The sequence below is a fragment of the Dendrobium catenatum genome, unplaced genomic scaffold (genome assembly GCF_001605985.2).
Source record: "Dendrobium catenatum unplaced genomic scaffold, ASM160598v2 fragScaff_scaffold_1728, whole genome shotgun sequence".
NCBI classification, from domain to species: domain Eukaryota; kingdom Viridiplantae; phylum Streptophyta; class Magnoliopsida; order Asparagales; family Orchidaceae; genus Dendrobium; species Dendrobium catenatum.
Genome location: NW_021320190.1, coordinates 117,372 through 144,636, shown reverse-complemented (window position 1 = coordinate 144,636; position 27,265 = coordinate 117,372). Strand labels below are relative to the sequence as shown.

Sequence of the window (27,265 nt, the reverse complement as noted above, 5' to 3'; positions counted from 1 at the left end):
AATGCAAAATTACATATGATCATTGTGTTTGCATATAACAAATTAAGATTGGGCATGTTCTTAAATAAAGGTCTGGTACAGAATCCATTTATATACAGAGCTCAAAACAAGCCAGCTCCAGAATGTTGAGTAAAAGATACAAGCCAACTTAGTCTTGAAATATAAACCTGACAAACTATAAAAAGATCAAAATTATAAGAAATTTAAAAAAAAAAAAAAAAAGGCCCTATAGCACCCAAACTCCAGAGTCAATCACAAGCAGCAGCAAGTAATAAGACAAAGTTTGATTTATTCACAAGCTAGCTTAGTGCCAAAGCTTGTAAGGCATATGGCAAACGCCTGGAATGCTGAAAGGGGTTCCCTGTAATCCATGGTGAACAAATCATCCCCAACCTTTCCAAACTGGAGCAACACAGTTTCTTCTTCCACAGCAGCTCCTGGCTGACTTGGGTCTGCAGCTGCAACTAGCTGGAAGTTCTTCACTGAAGCTACAGTAACACGACCGTGAAAATTTAAGCACCAGCACTGGAGATGCTCGTGCCACCGTGGTGCCTTGTTCTTGAGAACAATGGAGCTTGAACCACTCTTAGTGGCATTTGCCAACTTATTAAGATCATTCTCCCTTGTGGTCTCTCCATCAGAACACAATAATGTGGAATGCATTCTTCTTGGTCCCCTGGACTTTAGAAGGTTGAATTTGTAGGCAACTTGGCCGATCTCAAAGTTTCCAGCAGGGACCTGCGGGCTGATTCGCTTGCTCGCAAATCGTCGACTTGCTCGGCTGCTTGATGCTTTTGCTCCATCATATGGTGGCCGGCTGTCGTAGATTGTAAAGTGTGTACCCAGGAAGTCAGAGCTGATAAATAAAAATTGTAATTGTATGAATCTGGATAGAAAATTTAATCTTGCAATGTATAGAATAATTTTGCCTCTGTTCTGAATTTTGAAACAAGAAGCGAGTAAAGACAATTTTAAACAGCAACTGGATCATATCATGAAAGGTTTTATTTCGTTTGCGAAGTACGAAAACGCATATTCTTTGTGGTCATTTCGAAAAAATCAATAAACACAACAATAGAGTTACAGACAATAGATATCCTCATATTTTAACAAATTTTTGCAAACTCATCTTTAAATGATATTCCCATATTTAAATCTAAAAAAAAAAGGGAAAGATAGAGATGTCTAAGGTATGCATTTGGTTGGTTTGAATGGCTTGGTTTATAAATAAGCTAAATCAATTCATTTCGGCTATAAAATTCAAAAAATTGAACCAACCTTTTTTTCAAACCGAACAAAACTAAACCAACTTAATCTGATAAATTCAGTTCAATTTTACATGAACCATAATATAACTACCATTAACAATGAAATTAATAATCTTTTAATTTAAATAATATGTATTAAGAAAAATACTATATAATATTTGTTAAAATTTATAGTTTTAGAATATAGAATAAATAAAATCCACATTGATCTTCTTTTCACTCTTATTTATATGACCATAAATTTAATGTTTGAATAAATTAATATAATTCAGGTTCTTGGTATGATCAGCTTTATATAAGCAAAATTCTAAACAATAACCAAAAATACAAGAAAGTCAAAACTATAAATAATAACCGAACTAATACTTTAACAGCCGAACAAAACCCACCAAATAAGATCTCTTTGGTTTAATTTTTCAAATTTATCTAAACAATGCTCGCCCCTAGAGATGTTTCATGAAAAGAAAAATGTTTTTTTTTTTTTTTTCAAGGGTAAAACCATATAAAGCACAAGGAGACATTAAAACGAAGCTTTAAATTATGAAAACCACCATGGAGAAATATTTGAGCTAATTATTATGTGTAGAAGAAGAAACAGGTACGCAACCTCAATTTCCCCATGTATGCATTGCTTCCTTGAGAGAGATCGTCAGCATCAAGGGAAATCATATATTCAGTACGGTACCCCCGTCTAAACCTCCGTGCTGCCAATAGAAACTTTCCCTTGCCCATAAATGCTGCAAGAATAAGTCTTTTACTCAACCTTAGCATTCAAAGATAAGAAAAAACAATAAAGTAGAACAAATTGGCACAAAGAAACCAAACTGAAATTAATTTGTCACTTGTACTATGAATCTGAGACCAAAGTGATAAATAGATCATGCTGAATTAGGAAACTTTTTTCTATTTCTAAGATTAATAAAATATAGTGACCCACGCAAGGAAATTGCATTCTAAATATCCCCTTGAACACGCAGACCTAACCTACTGTAAGCAATGAATGCCTAGAATACTTTTTAGAAAGGAAAGGTGCTCCGCGGCGCTTAGGGTTTCGCTCTCGGCGAAACTTTTCTCTTGCGGTGCTTAGGGCTTCGCTCGGGGACTTTCGCCCCTCCTCTCCATCGTCGATGGCAGGAAAATCTCCTCCTCTTCCATCTGCATCACAACTCAATCCGTTGTCTTCAGCTGCTCCGGCTCCATGGACGAACAATTTCACTACAGCTCCTGAAACCAGATATGAGATTTTTCCTGTGTCCTCTCTTCCACCGAAACAAAAACTTTCTTTTGACGTTGATGATCTCTCGGAAGGTATCTCTCTCTGGAACTTATCTCTTATTGGGTATTCTATCGATCAGAGACCGTATTATGAAAGGCTTCTTACAGCCATGAAAAAGTTATGGCAACTAAAGGGATCTCTCTCGTTAATCTCTCTTTCTGGTGGGTTTTTTCCTTTTGAAGTTTAATAACTTGGAGGACAATAATATGGTCTGGCTTGGAGGACCCTGGTTTTTGCATGGGAAGCCTTTTGTTCTTCAACAATGGTCTCCTAAATTCAAACCTAAAAGAGATGAGTCGGCATCTATCCCGATTTGGGTAAAGATTTTGGATGTGCCACTTGCTCTTTGGACCCCGTCAAGAATTTCAAAAATTGCTAGTTATATTGGAATACCGCTTATGGTTGATTCTCTTACAGCCAAACGTACGAGACTTAATTTTGCTAGAATTTGCATTTTGATTTCCAAAGAATCTAAACTTTCGGAAGAAATTTTGATTGATATTGATGGGGAGGATTTTTCTCTGAAAGTTGTCTATGATTGGAAACCGACTCCTGGTGATTCTTGCGAATCTCTTATTCACCCTTCTAATATTTGCCCCTCTAACCCTAAACCAAAACAACCTTTGCTAAATAATAATCTGCCCAATCTGAGGGTCAGAAGTACGAGTAGAAATCCCCGTTACAAACCCTGCACTGTCTCCAAGTTACCTCCTCTTCTTCCTACTCCCACAGAACCACCTGTTTCCAAGCCTGCTTCTCCTCCTCCCACTGAACAACCTGTTCAACATGAAACGACTGCAGATCATATATTACATTCTCCTCCTCCCACTGAACCGTCTGTTCAACATGAAACTATTGCATATCATATATTACTTTCTCCGCTTAGTTCTAAGAACATAATGGAAAAGGATCACAACATGCCCAACCTTAACATTCCTACAGAGGAGCTGTCTTCTTTCGAACCCAACTACATAAAATCTACTCATATATCTCCAGTCATTCCTATTGCCAATAAATTTAATATTTTCAATCTGAAAGGAATTCATGAACCTCGACTTGAAATAGACACTGATGAAGTCTCCTCGTAAATTATGGATAAACATGATTCCAATCCTCCACAAGGGAAAAATCTCTCCTCCTTGAATAAGTCTCCTGCAAACATTAAGGCTCCTCCTGCCAAAAAGCCCACAAAAAAAAAACTGCAAAAAAGGCAAAGCCCTCTTCCTCAAAATCCAAATGAGTCCTCCCACTATTGCCTGCTGGAATGTTAGAGGTTTTAACAAGCCCCAAAAAATTCTAGCTTGTAAAAACCCTTATTAACAGCCACAAGTTGAAAATGTTCTGTGTTCTTGAAGCTAAGATTCATCAGTCTATGCTGGATGATCCTTGGTACGTTAATTCTCATAAACTCTTTGAGAATGAGGGTTGTTGTAACAATTTTGACATTTCTTCCCTTGGCAGAATTTGAGTTAAATGGGATTCCTCTTTTATCTCTTTTAACCCTTTAGTTATTTCTTCCCAAATTATTCATGGTAAAGTTTTTTTCAGCTCCACTACTTCTTTATTTACCTCTTATTATTCATGATAGCCAAGCCGATTTTATTAAGAATAGAACTTCTTCTGATAACATCATCTTAGCCAATGAAATCTTAAGAGATTTCAAAAATTCTAAGAATTATTTATGTGCTAAGCTTGACATTCTTAAAGCTTTTGACTCGGTCTCCATAGATTTTATTATCAATCGTATGAGGATGAAAGGTTTTCCTGAGAAGTTTATTAGATGGATTAAATGTTGTATTAATAATATCCATTTTTCCATTTGTTTAAATGGCTCGCTGGAAGGGTTTTTTAAATCCATGTCTGGGCTTAGACAAGGTTGTCCGCTTTCTCCTCTTCTTTTTAGCATTGTGATGGATGCTCTTTCTTGTAGGTTACATGACAATCATAACTACCATTTTAAAGGCATTGTCTCTAATGGGCATGAATTTAACCACTTACTCTATCCAGATGATATTCTTATCTTTAGTGAGAATTCTATTAACAATGTTAACAATCTCAAGATTATTCTTGATGATTTTGCTGAAGCTTCAACACTACATATTAATCCGCAAAAAAGTTCTATCATTTTTGCTGATATCTATAGCCAGCAAGAGGAAATCTGCAATATTTTGGGAATTGTTAACTCTGTTCAGTACATTACCTATCTCGGTTTACCTATCTCTCTGGACAAGTTAAATGCTTTTCATTTTCATCTTCTTAACAAAATTGCTGGTTTACTGGATGGTTGGAAAGTTAAATTTTTATTTATGGCCGGCAGAATTCAATTTCTTAAATTCTCTAATGCTAATACTTTAACTTATTGGATTAGGGGAGCTATAATACCTAAATGCTCTTGCAATATTATTGATAGGATGTGCTCTAGGTTTCTTTTTCACGCCAAAACTAATGAGAAGAAGTTACATACCATTGCCTGGTCCATTGTTTGCAAACCCTAAAGCTGCAGGTGGACTGGGTTTACCTTCGATTAAGGCTCTTTATCATAGTTTTGACTGCTCTCTTATTTGGAGAATCCTCTCCCGTGACAATGGCTTGGCTTTATGGTATAGAGGGAAATTCTCTTCTCCTTGGAAGCCTCCTCCTATAGGAGCTTCTAAAATGTGGAAACTAATTTGTGAAGTTGCAGGTAAGATTAAGCACAAAATTATCTTACATATCAATACTAACAATAACCTTTCTTTTTATTGGGATCCTTGGTGTAATGACAAAGCTATTTCTGAGTTTATTAATCCTCCTCCTGGACCCTTTGCTCTGGTTAAGAATTATATCTCTCAAAATATTTGGGGGAACATTTATGATTTGCTTAGAATTGTGCTAGATGAAATTTCAAAAATTCCTATTGGTAAGCAACTGACGGTGCTCTGGGATGGCTTACCAAACCCCACCCATCGTTTATTCTTGGCTAACTACTATGAGAATTTATCTGATACTCATTGGCATAAATTTATTTGTTCAAAGGTCATGCTATTAGATTCTCGGTTTATACTTGGATGGCTATTTTGAAAAAGTTGAAAACGGCTGACTTGTTATTAAAGAGGAACATTGCCATCAATTCTTATTACTTTTTTTGCCGTTATGAGATGGAGAATCACAATCACTTATTTTTTGAGTGTGACTATTCTTTTTATGTTATTTCTAATCTTCTTTCTCATATGGATAAATTTCTTTTGAGGCCCAATTCATTGCAGTTACTTGATTATTTTGATCTTATTCATGGTTTTACTAGCAAAGAGAAAATTTATTCATTTTGTTATTTCCTCTCTAGATTATTTTCTTTGGATTGAAAGAAACAAAAGGCGATTTTCAGGCAATTGGGTCTCTCCTTCGGCTCTTTGCTATTCTATTAAAAAAGCTATTAAAATGAAAATTCTGAACAGGAAGAATTTTGAGGAACTTCGAAAAGTTTTTTTCTAATATCCTTAACTGATTTGGTTTCTCTTCTCCTTGTGGTTGGATAGTTGTTCGCTGAATTGCTACAGGGGTGTGATCGGGTGGGGCTGCTTTATGGAGCTTCCACAGGGCTTTCTTACCGGAATCTATTTTTGTTGTATCTGTGCCAATTTGGTCGTTGCTGCCACTTTGGAAGATTCTTTTCCTCTTCTATTTTAGCTTTTTGTTGTTTCGATGTTAGTTTTTAATGCATTTATTCTTGGAGATTGTTTTGGCTTCTATTTTCTACCATTTTTTTTACTTAGCTGGTCGCTGGAGTATTTTGTACTTTCATTCTCTCCTTTGTATTGATTGAAAGTATTGTTTCTTCTCAGGTTTTTTCTTTGATTTCAATGGAAGAATTATGAGGAATTACAATATGTTTCTTTCAATTATTCTTTACTGATTTAGTTTTTCTTCTTTTTGTGGATGGATGGTTCATTGCTGATCTGATGAGATTTTCTGGAGCTTTCACTGGTCATTCATGTTGTGTTCCAAATTTTGGCCGAATCTGTAGCAACTTAGTCGTTGATGCTACCCTTAGATGTTTCGTTCCTTTGTTGCTTGATATCTGGCTGTTTTTTGAGGAAGGATTTCGCTCCTTTCCTTAGATTTTGTTTTGATTTCAAAGTAATTGGACATTGCTGGGGTTTCTTATTGGTGGTGACGCTCATGTTGATTTCCGGGTTTTTTTTTTTTAAATGTGGGCTCCGAAAATTCCTGCCTCTCCGTGCCATCCGTCTATTTTTCTTTTATTTTTAAGTGTTTGTGTGAAGATGACAACAGAGAGTTTTAACGAGATTAGGTTCCGGGGGAATTTTCAGAAGGCAGATTGGGTTTTAGATAAGACACTACCCAGAGATTTCGTCCTCATTTTGTGAGGACTTTTTTATTTGAGTTCTGATTTCCTATAGGCACAAGTCCCTATAGTTAATTACCCCTCCCGATAACATGAGAGAACTTTCGATTAAGGCTAGTCGTTAAGGAGGTCATATGGATCATAAATCTAGTGTACAATAACAACAATTTTAGGGTTTGAATTTTGGATTTAAATTTTGAAGTTTGAAATTTAGAGTTTATCACCATAAACTTAAAACTGGTGGTGGGGGGAGTGAAGAAGAGCCTGATCAAGATCACATGGTTTTGTCGTCCCTGGCTATCATGTTCCCTGGTCTACTTAGTCAGAGGAGGTAGTTGACCCAACCTGACAGAAGGCATCATGTCGGCAGCCATGGGTTGCTTCATCCAAGAATACTTTGTAGACCTGGGTTGGTTTTTGTCTAAGAGAATATATATGAATCCACCTTAGCTGACAGAGGGCTTTATGCCCATCAAATATACCCTATGATCCATCGCTCAAGAGTTTGACGCCGTTAGGGAACATACAGGCTTTGGCTGTGATCGTAATATAATGGTGTCATTTTACGGCAAAACAATCCGATCAAAGGGCACGTGCCACGCCCTGCTGGCAAGAGAATATTTAAAGATGAATCGTAGCGATACACCCAACACGCATTCGCTCTTTATGAGCTGAATTTAATTTCAAATTTATCACCCCCAACAAACGGTTACGGAAGGTGGATGATTTTTAGTTTTAAGTTTTTAGGTGATATATTTTATTTCAAGAATTTTGGCTTTTGTTTTATTTGAGATTTGACCCCTCCGGTTGAGATTTTCTGTCAACACGGCCATCATCGGAGTGACTTCAAAGTCACTTGTATTTTTGTAGAATTTTGGGAGGCATTTTGTTATTCAAGTCATGTCAACTCCGGTCCTTTTGTGGAGGATGAAACTTGAATATTTGACCCGCGCAGCATTCTCGATTCGTTGGATTTAAGACTTAGATGTGACGATTGGAGCACATGCGGGTTGCAGCATTTAACCCTGAGCACCATTTTCGGACATTAGTGTTTATACTTTTAACATGTTGATCGGAGCACATGCAAGGATACATTTAATTTTGCAAATATAATGTTCTATTAGCTAGCATTTGACCCTGTGCAGCATTCTCAGACAATGGCATTTAGAAATTTATTGCACTTGTCGGAGCACATGTAGGGTGAATTTAGTTTAAGAGATTATATTTAATACATAAGGGGGGCATTTTAAAATATTTAAATATGATCAATTTAATCAAGTGATTTCATTTAACAATGGCCTAGGATTTCATTTAAGGACCTACGAACGCCTTATGTCCACTTGTACATATGTTGCAAATCCGGTGGCGTATGAATATTTTTAATGAATTCATAATTTTTCTTGGAGTGAAATATTTTAGCAGGTCAGAGTCAAGTCCTGACCTTAGTACATTTGCACATAATCAAATGAATATAACCTCATTATATCTATAGGTATCTTGAATTAGCAAGTAATCATCAAGCTCTAATCACCGTGGCAATCAAATGCAAACAAATGAGTGGTATACTGTATTTGAATCAAAGGTGACATCTCCTGACATTGACATAACCCTTTGAATATATCTTCTTAAATATATTGTTTATATGTTAGGAGATATTTATCCAATAGAAAGAGTCTAAAGACAGCTTTAAGTTCTTAGTTTGAATAGAATTTCTCAAATTTCTTAAAGAACCATTTTCAATCATACATTGCTAAGACAGATAGAGATGCAGGATAAATGTTTTCAAGCAAATACTATAGTGGCATGATCTTGATTTGGCTAAAGATACATCAAGTCAATATGCTTTGATTTCATGTAATATCATAATTTTGTTTTCCAAATTTTTCTTGAATAATCAACTTAAGTCAAAATCAATTGTTAGTTTCCTTGATTTTTTTTTTTTTAAACAAGATTGTGTCACTTGCCATTAACACAATTTACCTTATAAACCATTAGTAGGTGCACTATCATTTGTTCAAAGGATTAGGCAAATGAGAACACTTTACCTCCCGCTCATTTTATAGGTTCCAATTAATTAGAAACTCATGCTTGACTTGAGGGTGTAGACCCCGTTCATTTTTATTTTATATTGGAATGATTATTCATTAATCATATGATTTTAAATCATTTAAACGATTAAATTTGTTTCAAATTAAGTTCATGTTTTCCAAATTCACTAAGTCCAGAATTTTTAAGTAAATTTTGGTAGCCTCCCGGCATCCCCTCCCCAGCGCCGGGAGGTAAGAAGTGGCTCAACTCGACCAGAGCGAATCAACGGCGAGGGGATTTGGTCTTCAGGCGATGATTGGTTGCAGATCAAATGGTTGCTGATTTCTTGTCGAAAATTTGGCTAAGTCATGAAATTTTGAGGAAACTTCAGCATCCTCCCGACGTCCCCTCGTCGCCAGGAGTTAAGGAGTGGCTTGACTCGACCGGAGCGAATCAATGGCGAGGAGATTGGGTCTTTAGAAGCTCCACTTGACGATGATTGGTGGTTGCCAGAGATTGGAGACTTGTTGCAAGCTCTCTGTTTGAAAATCCTCTCATTTCTCTCCATATCTCTCTCTTTCTTTCTTTCTTTTTATTATTATATATTATATTAAAATCATAATATAATATATATTATAATGGTGATTAGGTCGAAGGCAGGTAGGAAGATTGGAGGCCGGCGGCGGGTTCGACGGCTTCTGTTCGTTCGTCCGTGGGTTTGAAGTTGCTAGATCAGGAGATGGGAGGTCAGCGAATGGTTCGGAGTTCAACGGGAGCCCTCGTTGTATTTCTGAATTTGATTCCTTCCTTCTCTATATTTTTTATTTCTGAGCACGTGTGTCTCCGAATGAGGGGGGCGTTGTTTTTGTGTGGGAGTTGTGGGTGGTTGTTCGGTTGGGTCCGAACGGGAGTCGGGTTCTCCGATAGTTAGAGGTCAACATAAAATAATCTTAAAAATATGCATCGTCAGCCACCGTAATGGAGGTGAAAATCTTTAATGATAATGTTAGAAATATCCTCTTTTATTATGTTGCCAATCGCTCCCGCTTTCCCTCCAATTTTTCTATCTAAAATGAAAAAACTTAAGGGTCATTTTTTGTTTTGAAATTTTCATTGTTGAAAGAATTAATCTTGATTTACTTATTGCTTGGTAACTTCAAGAGTTGATTTTCTTTGATGAGATTAAGTGACTGTTATGATGCGCCGACACTTCTCCTCAAAGAGGCGTGCAGTGTCTGACATGTATCCTACATGACATGCGTTCGACACTCCTCCGACACATGTCGGACACACTGCAAACGTGTCCAATTAAAAAATATTAAATACAAATTGGAAAAACGTGTTCAACATGCGTATCTTACATATTTTATCCACAACACCAAATCATTCGCCCGCACTTAATACTGCATGTGGCAATGTGACTGCGAATTCATCACAAGAGAAAGTGATTGTACTATCCATTCTGACTCCTTGCAATTTTATCCAACCAATGATATCACTCAACTAAAATATTGTCATCTGATCAAATTGCCTATGAATGTGATCTGACAATGCTAAAAAAACTACCGTCAACTAATCGAAGTGGCTTGGTCGCCAATCAACAAAGTATATGGTACTCGTAGGGACAGAAAGAATGAATATGAGAGTAATATGTTTGTATCACCATCTAAGTCTGACTAGCGTGGTAAGCAAGAGGTTTGCACCAACACAAAGACTAGTGGTAACACATAAGAAGAATATAAGAATTTAGAAGATTTTAACATAATTTTCTTTTTTACTATGCTAAGTAGGGTGCAAAAATAAAAGTATTGGCTGCCAACTACCTAAGGATAAAATAGACAAGGCAACCAATAGAAGATGGGTGTCCACATTCATTTGGGGAATGAAAGGGCCACCGAATGACAACTATGGCTAAAGATGAAGAGAAGAACTATTCCTCAGTAGAGTCGTCAGAAATCTGTGGGTTTCGAAAGGCACACAACGAAAGGAAAGAGAGAATGTACCACCTTAGGAGATGGAAACAAACTCCCCTCATAGGTTCAATGGAAGGCAGATTGATTATACATATATTTCTTTTTTTCATTATCTATAAAGAGAGGAACCATACTATCCTGGGGAGATTGAAAACAATTCTCTTTACAGTTTCAAAAGATAAATATGCATATAGCAATAAATATGTATCCCAAAAGATTTCCTCTATCTGACACAAAGAAAGTTAGAAGGGGTTTATTAGTTCCGATGTCTAGTTCCCCATAAGAGCAATCTTTTATGGTTAATTATATCATAAGGCTATTAGGCCCAAAGAAAACTATCGATTAAAGCCATGGTGTCATAAGAATATCAAAGATACATTATCAAGAGATGTACTCTTTGAATGTCAAGAAGTGATCGCTCAAATATAGAAAAGATTTACATTCCAAAGAAAGATAACACTAGGGGCACATAAGCTTGAGAGGCCTAAGATACCCAAAAGAAAGCTTAAACCTATGTTGGGCTTTATATTTTAAGAATAATCTTATTCAAGTACATTATCTAATATTTTCTCTATATGCATGGTACAATCTCTTAATGAATTTTATATTAGAATTGTTTTGCACGACACGAGGAAACAATAATATTTTTACGATAATTGATTGATTCTCCAAGATGGCTCGTTTCATCTATGCTTCAAAACTAATAATAACACTCATATTGCTTGGTTATTCATTAACAAAATTGTGTTTACATAGCCCACCTCAATCACTGTATCTGATATAAATGTTATATTTATTTCATATTTTTATACGAAAATGAAAATAGTTAAGAACTAAAATAAAATTTTCATCTAAATTTCACCATAAAATTAATAAACAAATTGAGATAATAAATAAACTTAAGAATATATACTATGGTGCCTTGTAGTTACAAGTTTTGAAAATTGGGAATTGTATTTGACTACTTCTAAATTTGCCTATAATAATACTATTTCTAGAAAAAATTGGAACCTCACCTTTTGAAGAAGTATATGACCTAAACATTAGATGCATATTGATGTAACAAACTGTTATACATCAGCATGTTATTTTGGATTTGAAAATCATATAGTCCATATGTGAAGCATGGGCTACAAACATGGCGGGATAACCAACAACATAATTTTGATAACATATATGTATATAATAAGCACTAATTTATTTTTTTATTCTATTTTTAGTTTGTTTTAGATAGACTGGTTGTATATTGTAAACTTAGTCTACCCAAGTATTATAAAAATACCTCCTATTGTAAGAAAAGATTATGAAATGAAAGATTTTTTGTTTCTCCCTCCCTAGTCTATCTTCTTACCCTTCTTCTTTACGGAATCCACACTTACTCAAAAGGTGCCTTCACGTTCTTAGTGGAGATCAAGAAGCATAACACGAACCCCCCTTCTTATACATCATGTGATGTGGCAATTTAATTTGCCAAAAATTTTAAAAGCCTCCATGACATCATTAAAAAAAATTAAATTAAAATATGATAAGTATGTTCTAAAGTCAATCATAATTAATCAACAAGACAATATAAAAGATACTATTTTGATTCACATTCAGCCCAGATTATACCATACCACTAATTTTAAGAAATTACATGCAATGTCTTCTAACACATTCCAAATTCTTAGAAAAATTAAATTTATTGCTTAACACCTTTATTTTCGGGTAGATAGATATGCTAGTCATCCTATTAATAATATTGATGATAATCAATCATATGAGAAAGTTAATAAACCTCCACTTTACCAATCTAATTCTTTGGCAGGAAACATAATTTCTCACTTACTAAATCCTTCATTCCTAGAAGATGATTATATGATTATGGAGGAAGCACCATCAATCCTATTATAGAGTCTCGATTTCTAGTTCATCGAAAGAATAAGCCATTTGTGAATAACACATGACTGACTCACAATAATTTGGAGAATTTGATCTCATAACTAGCAAAAACAATTTCAGATTTTAAATTTGAATACAGTTCAACTAAGCCCGAGGGAATTAATGTAGCACATTAAGTGGATAATTCAAATCACCCATTGAACACATTACAAAGGCAAGAGCAATACCAAAGCTAGTAAAAATTCCTAGACAAAAGCCAATTTTTAATTTCATGTTAAGCCAGTGATAGAATTATTTAAATATAATTTAATTTTCATTTTTTTTATTTAAAAATGACCTTAAAATCATGTATAGTTGGTTGAAGAAGCATAAAAATGAAAAAAATTAATGAAAATATTAGAAATATTGTCATTCATTAAGTGGCCAGCCATATATTGTTGTTTCTCTCCAATTTTTTCCTCAAAATTGAGAAAGTTTAAAGATCATTTTTTGCTTATAAATAGGAGATGATATGATTCAAATTTCTATTATTGAATGATATATTTTGGTGGAGAATTAATTTTTATGTACTTATTACTCGGCAGCTTTAAAAGTTGACTTTTTCTTTAGTTAGATTAAGTAGTTATCTTTCTGTTACCTTAATTTTTTTATTCTTCTTATCTTTAACACCTACTCTCAATCTTTCAAACACCTTCCTTCACATCACAAGCCTCCAATAAGACCAAGTTAAAACTCAACCCAAGAATCAAAACCACCCCAAAACCCCACCAGCTATTCTTAACCAAACTAAACAAGATTTGAACCTAGTCTGGTTTCATATGCCTCGACACCCACTTAAACTACACCAAATCTAATCATTTATTTCAAATCATTAGTTCACATCCTAAGCTAACTACCAATCATTATTTCCAACCATTAATTTCAAATAAAATTCGTTTCCTAAGAAGATATTTCAAATCAGCTCAATTAACCCAAGCTTCCTACTCTTCAATTTCTTTCAGTAAACTCATCCGAACCCATCATCTTCCCTCCATAATATCCAAATCATCCTTAGACATCAAACTATAATTTCATAGCCATTATCAACCATTTATCACCCAAAAAGCCTACCCACCACCATCAATCCAACTCATTAAATCAGTATGTATTGAAAATATGTGCCTTAGGAGATAATTAATTCAAGAAAAAAACATCATGATTTAAAGAATATTACTTAGCAATAAGAAATACTCATTCAAGAAGCAAATTCCTCACGTACTGACTCATTTGAACTAAAATTAAGAGTTTGTTTTGGCTAGATAGTTGTTAGAAAACTACTTGTATAACTATTATAGGTAAAATAATTTTTTTTGTAAGTTATTGTGAGCATCATTAATTTTTTTTTTTAGTTGGCCGATGACTTTCTTATAGCCATCAGACTCGAGCATATTTGATTGAAAAAACCACTTCCCATGACAAAAAATTTTAAAAATTAATAAAAAAGATGTAGTCAAACATGACTGTGACTAAATTACCCCAAATGAACCCTAAAACTTGACAAAATTTTAAAAAATTATTGTAGCTTAACATGTTTATCATCTAGCTTAGGACGCCTAAAATGCTTTGAGCTTTGTTGAGCACTATGTTGAAACTATAGTTTAGCTTGTGATGATCAGCATTGGAGAGAATTCAACTGGCTAACTGACTAGAATAAAAAATGGATGCATAACCTTAATCTTTATTTATATGAGAAATAAATAAACCACAACAAAATTTGGGTTGAAAATATAGCAAGTACAAATCATTGGATGAGCAAAAGATGTCTGCTAACAGAATGCTTCATTATGAAATTCTAAATCTCAAAGAAAAAGTTAATGTTAGAGCATAATGATATTTGAAATTTCAAAAAACGATCCATCTCGAAGTAGTTTAACAGGTCAAATGTGATTAGAAACAGTCTCATGAGTATTAAATGCAACAAATCAATCATTAGGAATTAACTCTACATAGGGAAATTTCATAAAGCCAATCCTAAATAGTTGAAATAGGCATATGATGAAGATGATGCTAAATAGAGCTTGTTATGTATTTCAAGTCAATTATGGCACTTGTTAGGTATTGCAAATCAAAGGAGAACAAAATTCTGGCTGAGTAAACTAATGGTAAAGCTTATTTTTATCTCAAAAAAAGGCCTATAGATGAGAGACAATAATTTGAAATTTCTACACCAATATACTCTTTCAACTATTTGATGATAGATTGATAGACTAAACTTAATAAATCATATACCTTAAAAATTTCCTCCATGCGTGAGAGTTTCCACATCGACTATTACTTCTTGTTAAACAGAAATTTTATCAAAAATATTGCACCAAGAGCCCACTCAATCATTTGGATCCATCATGCAAGTCATCTACTCTTGAGCCTTGCTCAATAGTAGTGGAAGGACCAAGATCCATAGGAGCTACAACTGCATGTGCCACTTAATCTTGATCAAACCATTAGCTTGGATACTTGTTATGGAGTGTGAATCAATGTGATCAAAGTTCAACCAAATACACTAGTGTTGAAACCATCTTCAAACCAAAGGCAAAAGATTAAGCCTATAGGTGAAAACCTATGTTGCACCGATACACCTATTTATGAAGGCGTGTTATATCCGATGCACCGATACATAGATACGCCTCCGATACGGCACTAATATATGTCAAATACGGCTTTGTCGTATCCAATTAAAATACTATTTAATTTCAAAAGGACACGCGTATCCGATACGTGTGTCCTTTGAAAAACAAAAAAAAAATCTGAAAAAAAAAAAGACCCGTCGTATTTACTTCTGCGACTGCGAGAGATGTTCTCTCATTTCTGAGATGGATTTGAATCTCTTGATGATATGGGAATATTAGAAATTGCTAATCTTTCACTTGATGAGCCTGAATTAGAAGCTATGAATTTATTGAAGATGATATAGAACTTCAAAGACAAACCACTGAAGAAGCTAATCATATTATTCTTTCTATTGAATAGTTGAACTTCATGTGCTAGACAATTTATGTTTATGCTTTTGTTGTGGCTGATCTGGTGTCTTTGATTCTTGGTGTCTTCATCCCTAGCTTCGTCTAGGGATTGGGAGATATCGATCATCCTCTCGAATTAAGGATCAATTTGATAGGTCGGTTCCTCCGACCTGGGCCCAAACCGAACTGACCCAAGCGAGTCAAGTGTACCAGAGGCGGTGCAAACCGCCTCTTCCTACCACCTAAGGGGGCCCACCACCTCTTGCTTGCCAAATTGGGGACCAATGAGAAATTCATTTCTAAATTAAATGCAAATATGGAAGGTATGGAATATTTAAATCATTATTTTTTATTAGGAAAGGGAGAGGGGGCGGTGGAGAGGCTTTAAATAGAGATGAGGGGGGTAAGGGAGAGGGCATGCTTAGATTGGAGTAATTAAAATACACTTAATAAACAAAAATAAAACAAAGTGATCTCGGTCGTCGATCTTCAGCTCCTTCTCGGATTAGCATGGACGGTTGGATGTCCGCATCAGAGCTCTAGACCTAGCGTCTAGAGATTTGGAGAGAACGATCCTCCTCTCGAATAGAGGATCACTTGTATCTTTGCTTTTGTTCTTTGCTTTGAGTTTTCAATAAAGTTGACTTTGCTTTTCTTGTTCGAGCTCGGTTATTATCTGTTGTTTTTTATCTAATTTGAATTAGGGTTGCTTGCAAACTCAAGTAGATCCGTTAGGATTACTTGCGAACTCAAGTATTTCCTATCAAATTGGTATCAGGGCATCGTCTTGGAACCATCAGTGGCTGAAATTTTTGAATTTAAGCGATGAGTTCTCATCTGGAGGACGACAACTCTTGCAAGGAATATACCCGTAAAGAATGTGGAAGTTTTGGAAGGATAAATTGGACAACTCAAGAATGACTTGGAAGGAAGATTTTCTGATTTTCAAAATCAGATTTCTACCAACAACGAAAAGATGGAAGGGAAGTTCGCAATCGAGGAGATGTTAAAAAAATTACTCGAAGTCAAGAACACCCCGGCAACATCGGAAGCACGGAGGACTAACGACGACCATGGAAGAAGGGGAAACCCTAACCTGTTTTCCGATATCGTGGAGGAAGAAGAAGGCATGCCTCCTCTAAAACCACTTTCTAGAGAGGAGATAAGCAGCGGATTCAACAGAAGGGCTGAATTTCAGGGAAGGAAAGAAGAATACTACTACCACAATGCGGACTTTGAAAGAGAAAGAAGGGAATCCGATACAGAAGGCAGGTATGACCGCCGAAGGGAAGATCGTAACAACTGGGGAGCACGTCCTACTCACAGCTTTGGCGGTTATGGTGGATGCTGAGACGATCCCAAGGTAAGGAAACTAAAGATGCTCGTTTTCAAGGGAAAGGACAGCCACGGCTGGATTTACAAGGTCGAAAGCTACTTCACCGTCAATGAGCTAACCGAGGTAGAAAAGTTAACAGTGGCTGGACTATGTTTGGAAGGAAAGGCGTTAGCATGGTAACAATGGAGAGACAGAAGGGAACCCATCCGGACTTGGAGGGAATTTAAATACAGCTTACTCGAACGTTTCCAAACCGATAGGGAAGGAGACTTCTACGAGCAATTCTTTACGCTAACACAAGAGGGAACTGTGGCAGACTATCGATATAGATTCGAGTACTTAGCCAACAGATTGGACCGCCTATCAAAAACAGTACTGGAAGGAAACTGGATGAAAGGACTAAAACCGGAGTTCCGGACAGCAGTAAGTCTTGGAACCAAGAACCCTGGGAAAAGCCATGGAATTAGCACAATGAGTAGAAGATCAAAAGAAGATGGAGAGAGTAACGAGGGAAAACAACTCGGGAGGATCTTATAAAATGACAAACACCGTCTTACCACCCAAAGGACCAGCAACAAGGAGCCTGAAGGAAGCACCCAAGGAAAAAGTTAGTGGAGGGGTAAGTGGGGAAAATTTCAAAAGGTTGACGGAAAAAGAAATCTAAGAGAAAAGAGCAAAGGGGTTGTGTTTCAGGTGCGATGAGAAGTACATGTCAGGGCATAGGTGCAAGGACTGAACTCTTGAGGTTCTCACCGTCTGTAATGATGAGGAAACTGAAGGGGGAGGTTGAAGTGGGCTAGAAACAGAGGAAGAAGAAGAAATGCATTTAGATGTTGCAGAAGTATCCCTAAACTCAGTAGTGGGGTTTACACCAAATCACACTATGAAGGTCAAAGGAAAAATAGCAGAAAGAGAGGTGATAGTATTGATAGATAGTGGGGCCACCCACAATTTCATATCCATCCAGATTGTCGACATGCTAGGAATGAGGTTAGTAGACACAGGCGGCTACGGGGTAATGTTGGGAACGGGAAAGGTGGAAATGGGAAGAAGAGTTTGTAAGGGTATAGTTCTAACTATACAAGGACTACAGGTAAAAGAGCATTTCCTTCCTTTGGAGTTGGAAAGCACCGATGTCATATTAGGGATGAAGTGTCTACAAACCTTGGGGGAAACGAAGGTTAATTGGGGAGCTCTATGGATGGAAGTAGTGGTGGAGGGACAAAGGACGGTAATCCAGGGCGAAGACGAGCTATCACGATATGGAGTGTCTCTCAAATCCATGCTAAGAAGCATCCAGGAGGCAGGTGGAGGATATTAGGTAGAGCTGCAACGTTTGGAAGGGATCATTGTGGGGAAGAAGGAGAAATCCCTCTCGCAATACAACCCCTTATACAACAATTTAAACAAAATTTTCAACCACCTCAAGGCCTCCCACCCACCAGAGATCAAGAGCATGCAATTGTTCTGAAGGGAGGAGTATCACCAGTCAGTGTCCAGCCCTACCGGTGCCCCCACGTTCAGAAAGATGAAATTGAGAAGCTCATCAAGGAGATGTTGGAAGCAGGCATCATAAGGCCTAGTGTAAGTCATTTTTCTAGTCCTGTTCTGTTAGTTAAGAAAAAAGATGGGAGCTGGAGGTTCTATGTAGATTATCGGGCACTAAACAAAGAGACGGTACCAGATAAGTTCCCCATCCCAGTGATCGATGAATTACTAGATGAGCTACATGGAGCCAAGGTGTTTTCCAAAACAGATTTAAAATCAGGCTACCATCAAATTCGAATGAAGGAGGAAGATATTAAGAAGACATCTTTTCAAACACACGAAGGGCATTACGAATTCCTAGTAATATCATTTGGGCTTACGAATGCCCTTACAACCTTCTAGTCGTTAATGAATCGAATATTCAAGCCACATCTCCGAAAATTTGTCCTAGTCTTCTTTGACGACATACTGGTGTACAGCCGAAACACGGAGGAGCATTACGAGCACTTAAAGGTAGTCTTTGAAATATTACATGAACATCAGCTCAAGGCAAACCTCAAAAAATGCAGCTTCTCGCAACCAAAGGTTGAGTACCTGGGCCACGTGGTCTCTTAAGAGGGAGTAGAAGCTGATTCTACCAAATTTAAAGCTATGCAAAAATGGCCTATACCAAAGAACTTAAGAGAACTAATGGGGTTTCTAGGACTCACAGGCTACCATCGGAGGTTTGTGAGAGGATACAGTACTATCGCAAGGCCCCTAACCGAGCAACTAAAGAAGGACAGCTTCTTATGGGGAAAAGAGGCAATAGAGGCCTTTGAGAAACTACAGGAAACAATGACGACGGTACTGATATTAGGTCTTCTCGATTTCAGCCAGATTTTTGTAGTTGAGACCGATGCATCCGGGTATGGTTTGGGAGCGGTCCTCATGCAAAGACATAGGCCTATAACATATTTCAACCAAACCCTATCAACCAGAGCACAATTAAAGTCAGTATATGAAAGAACGTTAATGACAATTGTCCTGGCCATCCAGAAATGGCGACCTTACCGCCTAGGAAGGCACTTCATCGTAAGAACAAATCAAAAGAGTTTAAAATATTTACTCGAATAAAGAATGGTGACCGAGGAACATCAGAGGTGGTTATCCAAACTCCTTGCCTACGACTTCGAGATACAATACAAGCCAAGTTTGGAAAATAAAGCCGCAGACGCTCTATCAAGATGTGTAGGGAATTACAAGGGATAGCAGTCTCAATACCACTACTAATGGATTGGGAGGCAATCATGGAAGAGAGTTTTAAGGATGAAGGATTAAGGCAGATCCGAGAAGATTTAGTGTGCGATCCAGGCAGCCACCCCGGATACTCATTCGAGGAAGGGAGACTGTTACATCAAGGGAAATTTGTATTGCCAAAGTCTTCTGTCCACATTCCAATTCTACTACAAGAAGTCCACGGGAGTACAGTAGGAGGCCACTCAAGAGTACAGAAAACATACTAAAGGTTAGCTGTCGAATTATAGTAGAAAGGGATGAACAAAGACGTGGAGGACATGGTCTCCAAATGTGAGATATGCCAGCAAAACAAGTACCTGTCAATGGCTCCAAGAAGACTGCTACAACCCATGGCACTTCCAAACAAGGTCTGGGAGGAGGTGTCTATGGACTTTATAGATGGTCTACCTCGATCAGAAGGGTTCACTATAATCATGGTAGTGGTAGACAGACTCAACAAATACACACACTTCATTCCTCTTCGGCACCCCTACACCGCTACAATAAAGGAAGCCACTTTTATCAGGGAGATGGTCAGATTACATGGGATACTATAGGCCATAGTATCAAATCGAGACAAAGTATTCCTCAGTCATTTCTAGAGAGAACTGTTCAGGCTAGAGGGAACACTTCTCCAATGGAGCACTGCCTACCACCCACAAACAGATGGCCAGACCGAAGTAGTTAACAGAAGCTTGGAGACCTATTTGAGATGTTTCGTATCAAAAAAACCTAAGCTATGAGCTAAGTGGCTATCATGGGCAGAATATTTGTACAATACGTCTTATCACTCTGCTTCTTAGATGACACCTTTCAAGGTATTATACGGAAGGGATCCTCCTCGCTTGGTGTCCAGTGGAAGTAGCAGCACTCCCGTCTCTTCTGTAGAGGAGTACTTGGAGGAAAGAAATAAAGTGTTAGCAAAATTAAAATAACACCTTCTAAGGGCCCAACAGATTATGAAGCAACAAGCTGATGGGCATAGGAAGGACATCTTGTTCGAGATCGAGGAAAAGGTTTTACTTAAGCTTTGACCTTACCGACAGAAGATAGTGGCCAATAGAAGAAACGAGAAGCTTGCTCCAAGATACTATGGGCCCTATGAAATCTTGTAGAAAATTGGGACAGAAGCATATCGACTAAAGTTACCACCCACAGCTACTATACACCCAGTTTTTCAAGTATCACAATTAAAAAGAGCCATTGGAGATTTTTAAGCGGATCTGAATTACCCGTCACCTTAACTGAAGATCTAGAAGTAAGTTTGGAACCCCATGAACTATGTTGCACCGATACACCTATTTATGAAGGCGTGCTGTATTCGATACACCGATACACAGATACGCCTCCGATACTCCACCGATACGTGTCGGATACGCCAAAGCCGTATACAATTAAAATATTATTTAATTTCAAAAGCACACACGTATCTGATACGCGTGTCCTCTAAAAAACAAAAAGAAATCCGAAGAAAAAAGGTTTGTCGTATTTACTTCCGCGATTGCGAGCAAGATTATCTCATTTCTGAGATGGATTTGAGTCTCTTGATGATATGAAAATTTTAAAAATTACTAATCTTTCACTTGATGAGCTTGAATTAGAAGCTATGATATTTATTAAAGATGATATAGAAGTTCAAAGACAAACCAATGAAGAAGATAATTATATCATTCATTCTATTGAATAGTTGAAACTCCATGTGGTAGATAATTTATGTTTATGCTTTTGTTGTTGTACTAGACATTTAATGCTTACTTATATTTTGATATTATAAGTTACAAGGCTACAAATGTTGTTGTCGTCATTTTTTTTTTATTCAAATATTATGCTTTGATTGATTTCTTAATTTTTTATGTATGATTATAAATTATAATGCCGTGTCCGCGCCGTACCCGTATCCTGTATTTTTAAGAATTGACGTATCTCGTATCCGTATCGTGTCGTATCCGTGTCGTCGTATCCATATCGGTGCAGCATAGCCCATGAATTACAAGGGGTGCGCTAAGGAGGAGGATTCAAAGAGGTGTTAATCAGGTGGAAGGGCTTCCAGATTATGAAGCAACCTAGGAACCTTATGAGCAAATCAAGCAACAGTTTCCTTCCTTCCACCTTGAGAACAAGATGGTTCTTTGAAAAGGCAGTATTAATAGGTCGGTTCCTCCGACCTGGGCCCAAACCGAACCGACCCAAGGGGGTCGGGTGTACCAGAGGCAGTGGAAACCGCCTCTCCTTACCGCCTAAGGGGGCCCAACGGCTCTTGCTTGCCAAATTGGGGACCAATGGGAATTTAGTTTTTGAATTAAATGCAAATATGGAAGGTAGGGAATATTTGAATCATTATTTTTTATTAGGAAAAGAAGAGGGGGGCAGTGGAGAGGCATTAAATAGAGATGAGGGGGGTAAGGGAGAGGGCATGCTTAGATTAAAGTTCTCTTGGCGTCTCTTGAAGTTTTGGGCTCTAGACCTAGCGTCTAGAGATTTGGAGAGAATGATCCTCCTCTCAAATAGAGGATCACTTGTATCTTTGCTTTTGTTCTTTTCTTTGAGTTTTCAATAAAGTTGACTTTGCTTTTCTTGTTTGAGCTCGGTTATTATCGTTGTTTTTGATCTAATTTGAATTAGGGTTGCTTGCGAACTCAAGTAGATTCGATAGGATTACTTGTGAACTCAAGTATTTCCAATCACAATTGTATTTTGCTTTTATTTCTTCTGTTAGTTTGATTTCTTCAATAAAAACCACTGTTCTGCTTGTTTCCCATCGAATTTGTAGATCATTCTTGTTGTTTTTGTCTCTCTTGTTAGGGTTTACTTGAGATCTTCAATTATTTCCTACCACTTTATTCTTAAAAATAGGAATCAACACACTTCTTCTCCACTCATCTGACATTTGTAGCCTTCAAAATTATATTGAAAAGTCTTGTAAGACAAAAAATTCCTTCATGTCCTAAGCATTTCCACACCAATATTGGAATATCATAAGGTCCAACCAATTTTTCACACTTCATTTTCTTTAAGGCCTCTCTAACTTCGGTTTTACTAATACTGCGAGAAAAACAAAATTCTCAATTTTTATTTAGAGGGCTAAGGTCAGTAAAGCCAATCGTATTCCCTCAATCTTCATTAAAAAGCTTACCAAAATATCTCATCCATCTTCGTAGAATATCCTATTCTAATACAAGTATTTTTTTTATCTTCATCCTTAACGCACTTCACTTAAATTAAATCCTTACTCGATGCTCATCAAGGTTAAAGTTGTGAAAGTAGTACTTAAGTCAACCAAAGTCTCAAACTATCGAAAGAAGTACTTAATAAAGTTTCTATGAGAAAGGCTCCACTTGCCTATGAAATTTGGTAATTGAAGTTGTTAATTCACTAAGATTACACACTTGGTCAAGTAAATCTGTCAAAAGAATATGCCAAAATAATCAGCTTACTTGGCTAATAAAACTCTAAGGAGATTTAGTTCCAATGAATTCAATTTCTAGGTGAAACTCTACATAAGCCACCTAATTACTTAGACAATTGACAGCAAGCAAGATTTACTCACTTCATAACAAGCTTATTAAGCTTTCTATGTTAAATTTCTTATATTTCCTAGTTGTAGTCATTCCTGGGGTCTATAAATATGGGTCAAAGGATAAGTTTAGAACATTTTGGCGGGCTCATTTGACATCAGTTATACACTTCTTTACATAAAAATCTAATAAGATTCTCATTGTCATCTCTCTATTTTCATCTTTCACTTTCTTCTTTCCACTCAGGCTCAAAATCGTGCTTATCAATAAGGCCTTTATATTACCTACAAATAAAATTGGATCTAACAATAACAACAAAAATTTTCACGGATCAAATGTGACCCAAAGCTCATGTTCTTAAATTGCACGGACCTCAAAATGAGCAAACATAAACCCGCTAATTGTCTTGTTAGAGTTCTAAAAAAAGCTTGAGCAAAGGTTCATAAGACCAAATCTTCATATTTAGACTACAAGGGCACAGCATGTGCTAATGGAGTGGCATTAAATTGGCCAAATCATGTTTGCCGAGAACTTTTCTGCACATATGACGGTTATCAAAGAGGAATTCCAAACAAGTGCAGAGAGTGATATGAAGCACAAATTAAGACAGGAAGTCATACCAAAAGATAAGTAAAATGAGGCCCTTCACAAGTAAACAATGTAAGCTTTTCAGAACCAACGAAATACTTGGAATCGTATTACTTCCCATTCAACTCAAATTCAAGAAAAGAAAAGTCCTTATTTTGAAAAGTAAGATATATGTTCATAAATAATATATATAAAAAGCCAATTGCCGCATTTTTCTTACTCTGGGTTAAACTAAGATAGAGATAGAACGTTGAGTTCTTCTTGTTCCTCTTAATAAAGCACTGGATAGGTAAATCACTCGGACCCGGCTGCATTAGGTAAACAACCAAAAAAAAAAAAATCAGCAAATTCGTTAAATCAACCAAAAGCATCACCGACCCACGCAATCTAGATTTACCGCAACGAATTTCTCTCATTTTAAACAGGAAAGTAAAACCCAACATAATCACCATATTATCTTCCTGATTTACCCTAGACGGATAAACCATGAACCTACCTGCTTAAGGGAGGAAGGGAAAGTGATCTTTCCGGTGTCTTTAGTAGATCCGACAACACCAGTGGTGATCTCCCTCCACCTCCGGCATACGCAAGCGCAGGAAACCACGTTCTTCCGCAGGGGCCAACGTTCTTCACTCGCTTCCACCCTCCCTATGATATCCACCATCAGCTCAGGAAGCATTCGCGACCAACCATCTTTCTCCACTCCGAGAAATCCAGCGGCCGCGAGCTCTTCCCTCTCCACACCTGACGGCAGCGGCGCTGCCTCCAAATCCTCCCGCATCCGCCTACGCGACTCACCGAAGAAATCGATCGAAATTGAAGCACCGGAGAAACTGCGTAAAAACGCCCTTCTTCTCGACATCTCCTCTACGCCGAAACACACAGATATCTCTCCCTCAATCTCTCTTCTTTTCGGTCTTTCCAGACAAGAATTTACCAAAACATCAGGTTGGAAATATGGCAACGCACGATGATATTCTTACCCTTAAATTACCGGCAGCACAATATATCGCTGTTGTGAGGATATCAATGTCTTCATAATAAGAGGCGTAGGAATATTCTCATTGACAGTCCCCACCGTTTGAAGCAACCAAACAATAGGCGGTATACGGGCACGATCCGAACCCATTTTTTAACTCAAATTAGATTCTGGGATGAGACCTGTGGCACGCCTAGGTGGGTTGGGATCGACCTGATTAAAACCTAATGACACGCCAGTCACGCCAATATCTGCTGACATTGGGAAGATAACGTGGCAGAATATGGGGCGAAGAGGTCTTGGGTTTCTGGATTGAAAGGTGTATTAGATTTAGGACAGTTGGTTGAGAATTGTGGGTAGATTCTAATTGGGGCTAATTTCATATTAATGAAGATATTTGTCGGAATAAACTGATTAATAATTAATTAATTTGGGATTTGGTGGTGAATGGATAAGACGGTTGACTTGATTATTCGTCATTCGGCAGGGTTGTTGAAAGCGTCGAGTTTTTGGTTTGGCCTCGGGTCCACGAGATAGATTTTTTCTTTTATTTTGTGCGTAAAATGAATTTAGTTATAATCGTTAAAATATAAAATTAATGCTTAAAATTATCCAACCACGGTGGAGTCATGTGGCTGTGGAACTTCAGCATCAGATGATTAGATTTTGGTTCATTTGGCGTTTTATTCTTTAGTCTTTTATGACTAGTTTTTTTTTTCTTTTTTAATATTGAGAAATAATTTTTTTATAATTAGATCTATTAGAATATCATAATATCGTATTTGTATGATTTTTTCAACTTTTTTATTATAAAAATGTTATAATATCTATTGTGGCCTTCTGGAATATACACAGCGGTAGAGAAATATAAAGTTTAACATTTTAGTTTTTTATGAATATCCAGCACACAATCAGATAAAAAGAGAGATTGCCGTATTTATAAGAGACTAAGATTTTTACGTGGAAATCTCCAAAAATGAGAAAAACCATGGGGCTTAGCTCAGTTTGAAAGAATCCACTAGTATTTACAGTTGATTACAAATGAGGCCTTTCATTGGAGGGAAGGCATTAATTTGACGTAACAAATACATCATATAAAATGCATTACACTGTGGAAATTGGAAGAATCTGTATTGATATGTTAGTTTGGGCGGCAGGACGGTAGTCGGCGGCAACAAAGGTCATAAAGACTGTAATCGGGTGACGGTTGTTGGAAGGCTATAGTTGGCAGGTGACAAAGGTCAAAAGGATCATAGTCGACAAGCGACAGAGGTTGGAAAGATCGTAGTTTGGTGTTAGAGGTCTGAAAGACCGTTGTCGATAGTTGACAGAGGTCATAAATATCGTTATCTGGCGATGGAAGTCGTAAGGACTATTGTCAGGTTGAAGTCCAAGAATAATTGGAAGTCGGGTGGAAGTCCGACGTCAGTCGGTGGCCAAGTGGAAGTCTGGCATCAGTCGGTGGCCGAGTGTAAGCCATGTGTCTACCGGTGGTTGGGCAAGAATTCGGCATTAGTTGGTGTCCGGGCAGAAATCCTGCGTCAGTTGGTGGTCGGGCAGAAATCAGGCCTTAGTTGGTGTCCAGGAAGAAATCCAACATCGGTTGGCACCCGAACAAAAGTCCAACGACAGTTGATGTCTGGGCGGATGTCCGGCGTCAGTGATCAGCGGCCTAGTGGAAGTCCGATGATGGTCGAGGAGGAGTCTGAGGGCAAGAGGGCTCTCTTCTTTCTCTACCTTCCTTTACTTACTTCTTCATTCGGTCCCCTTCCATAAGACATGAGGGGTCTATTTATAGTTTTTAAGAGTAGCATGGCCAGTAAATAGAAAGAAAATCAAGGGTAAAGTGTAAGTGGTTTGAATGCACGGACGATGTTGAATCCCTTGATCCAAAACCATTTTCTAGGCATTTGAATGTCTTAATGATATCATAATTTGACAATCTTATGCTCGTTCAATTTTTCTTATCGAGTTGCTCGATTCGACTATAAGCATGACACGTTTAAAACCCATTTGGTGATCTAAATTATGGTTTGAACCTTTCAAATACGCTTTGGGTTATTGATTTGGACTCATTTGAGCTTGAATTGAGTCTAATTTGGCATCGTTTGGTTCGTATTTTTGAGACGTTCAATTCAGTTATTAGTTTGCTGAAATCGAAGTTCATATGATCTCTAATTTATTTTTTGAAGTTTCTAACTTGATTTTGCCTCGAGATTCATACCTGATCATGATAATTTTCTGATGATATATCAATTTCCCCATATTTTTTGACGTTAAAGCTCCAGATGTCTGAAAATATATAGCACGGCCT

At 37.2% G+C, this 27,265-nt stretch overlaps 1 protein-coding gene across 2 annotated transcripts; it reads right to left on the bottom strand.

Moving 5' to 3' along the window:
- Positions 1-27: 27 nt before the first annotated feature.
- LOC110104522 (tubby-like F-box protein 1) lies at positions 28-24,991 on the bottom strand. 2 transcript variants are annotated; one of them, XM_028701487.1, is made up of 5 exons: positions 24,868-24,991; positions 24,469-24,837; positions 24,193-24,280; positions 1,876-2,005; positions 28-856 (listed from the first exon to the last, which is right to left on the bottom strand). In XM_028701487.1, the coding sequence occupies exons 2-5, from the start codon at positions 24,832-24,834 to the stop codon at positions 289-291; spliced, it is 1,152 nt and encodes a 383-aa protein (XP_028557320.1). In that variant the 5' UTR covers positions 24,835-24,837; positions 24,868-24,991; the 3' UTR covers positions 28-288. The 2 variants fall into 2 exon arrangements, with proteins under 2 accessions (XP_028557320.1, XP_020689345.1); XM_020833686.2 differs by having other exon boundaries at positions 28-817; positions 24,469-24,937.
- Between the last annotated feature and the right edge of the window lie 2,274 nt (positions 24,992-27,265).

Coding starts and splice junctions, on each gene's coding strand:
- LOC110104522 (XM_028701487.1), bottom strand. CDS start 24,834: ATGTCGAGAAGAAGGGCGTTTTTACGCAGTTTCTCCGGTGCTTCAATT. Junction 24,281..24,468: donor TCCCTTCCTCCCTTAAGCAG/GTAGGTTCATGG, acceptor TACCTAATGCAG/CCGGGTCCGAGTGATTTACC. Junction 2,006..24,192: donor CTATCTTAGTTTAACCCAGA/GTAAGAAAAATG, acceptor TTATTCTTGCAG/CATTTATGGGCAAGGGAAAG.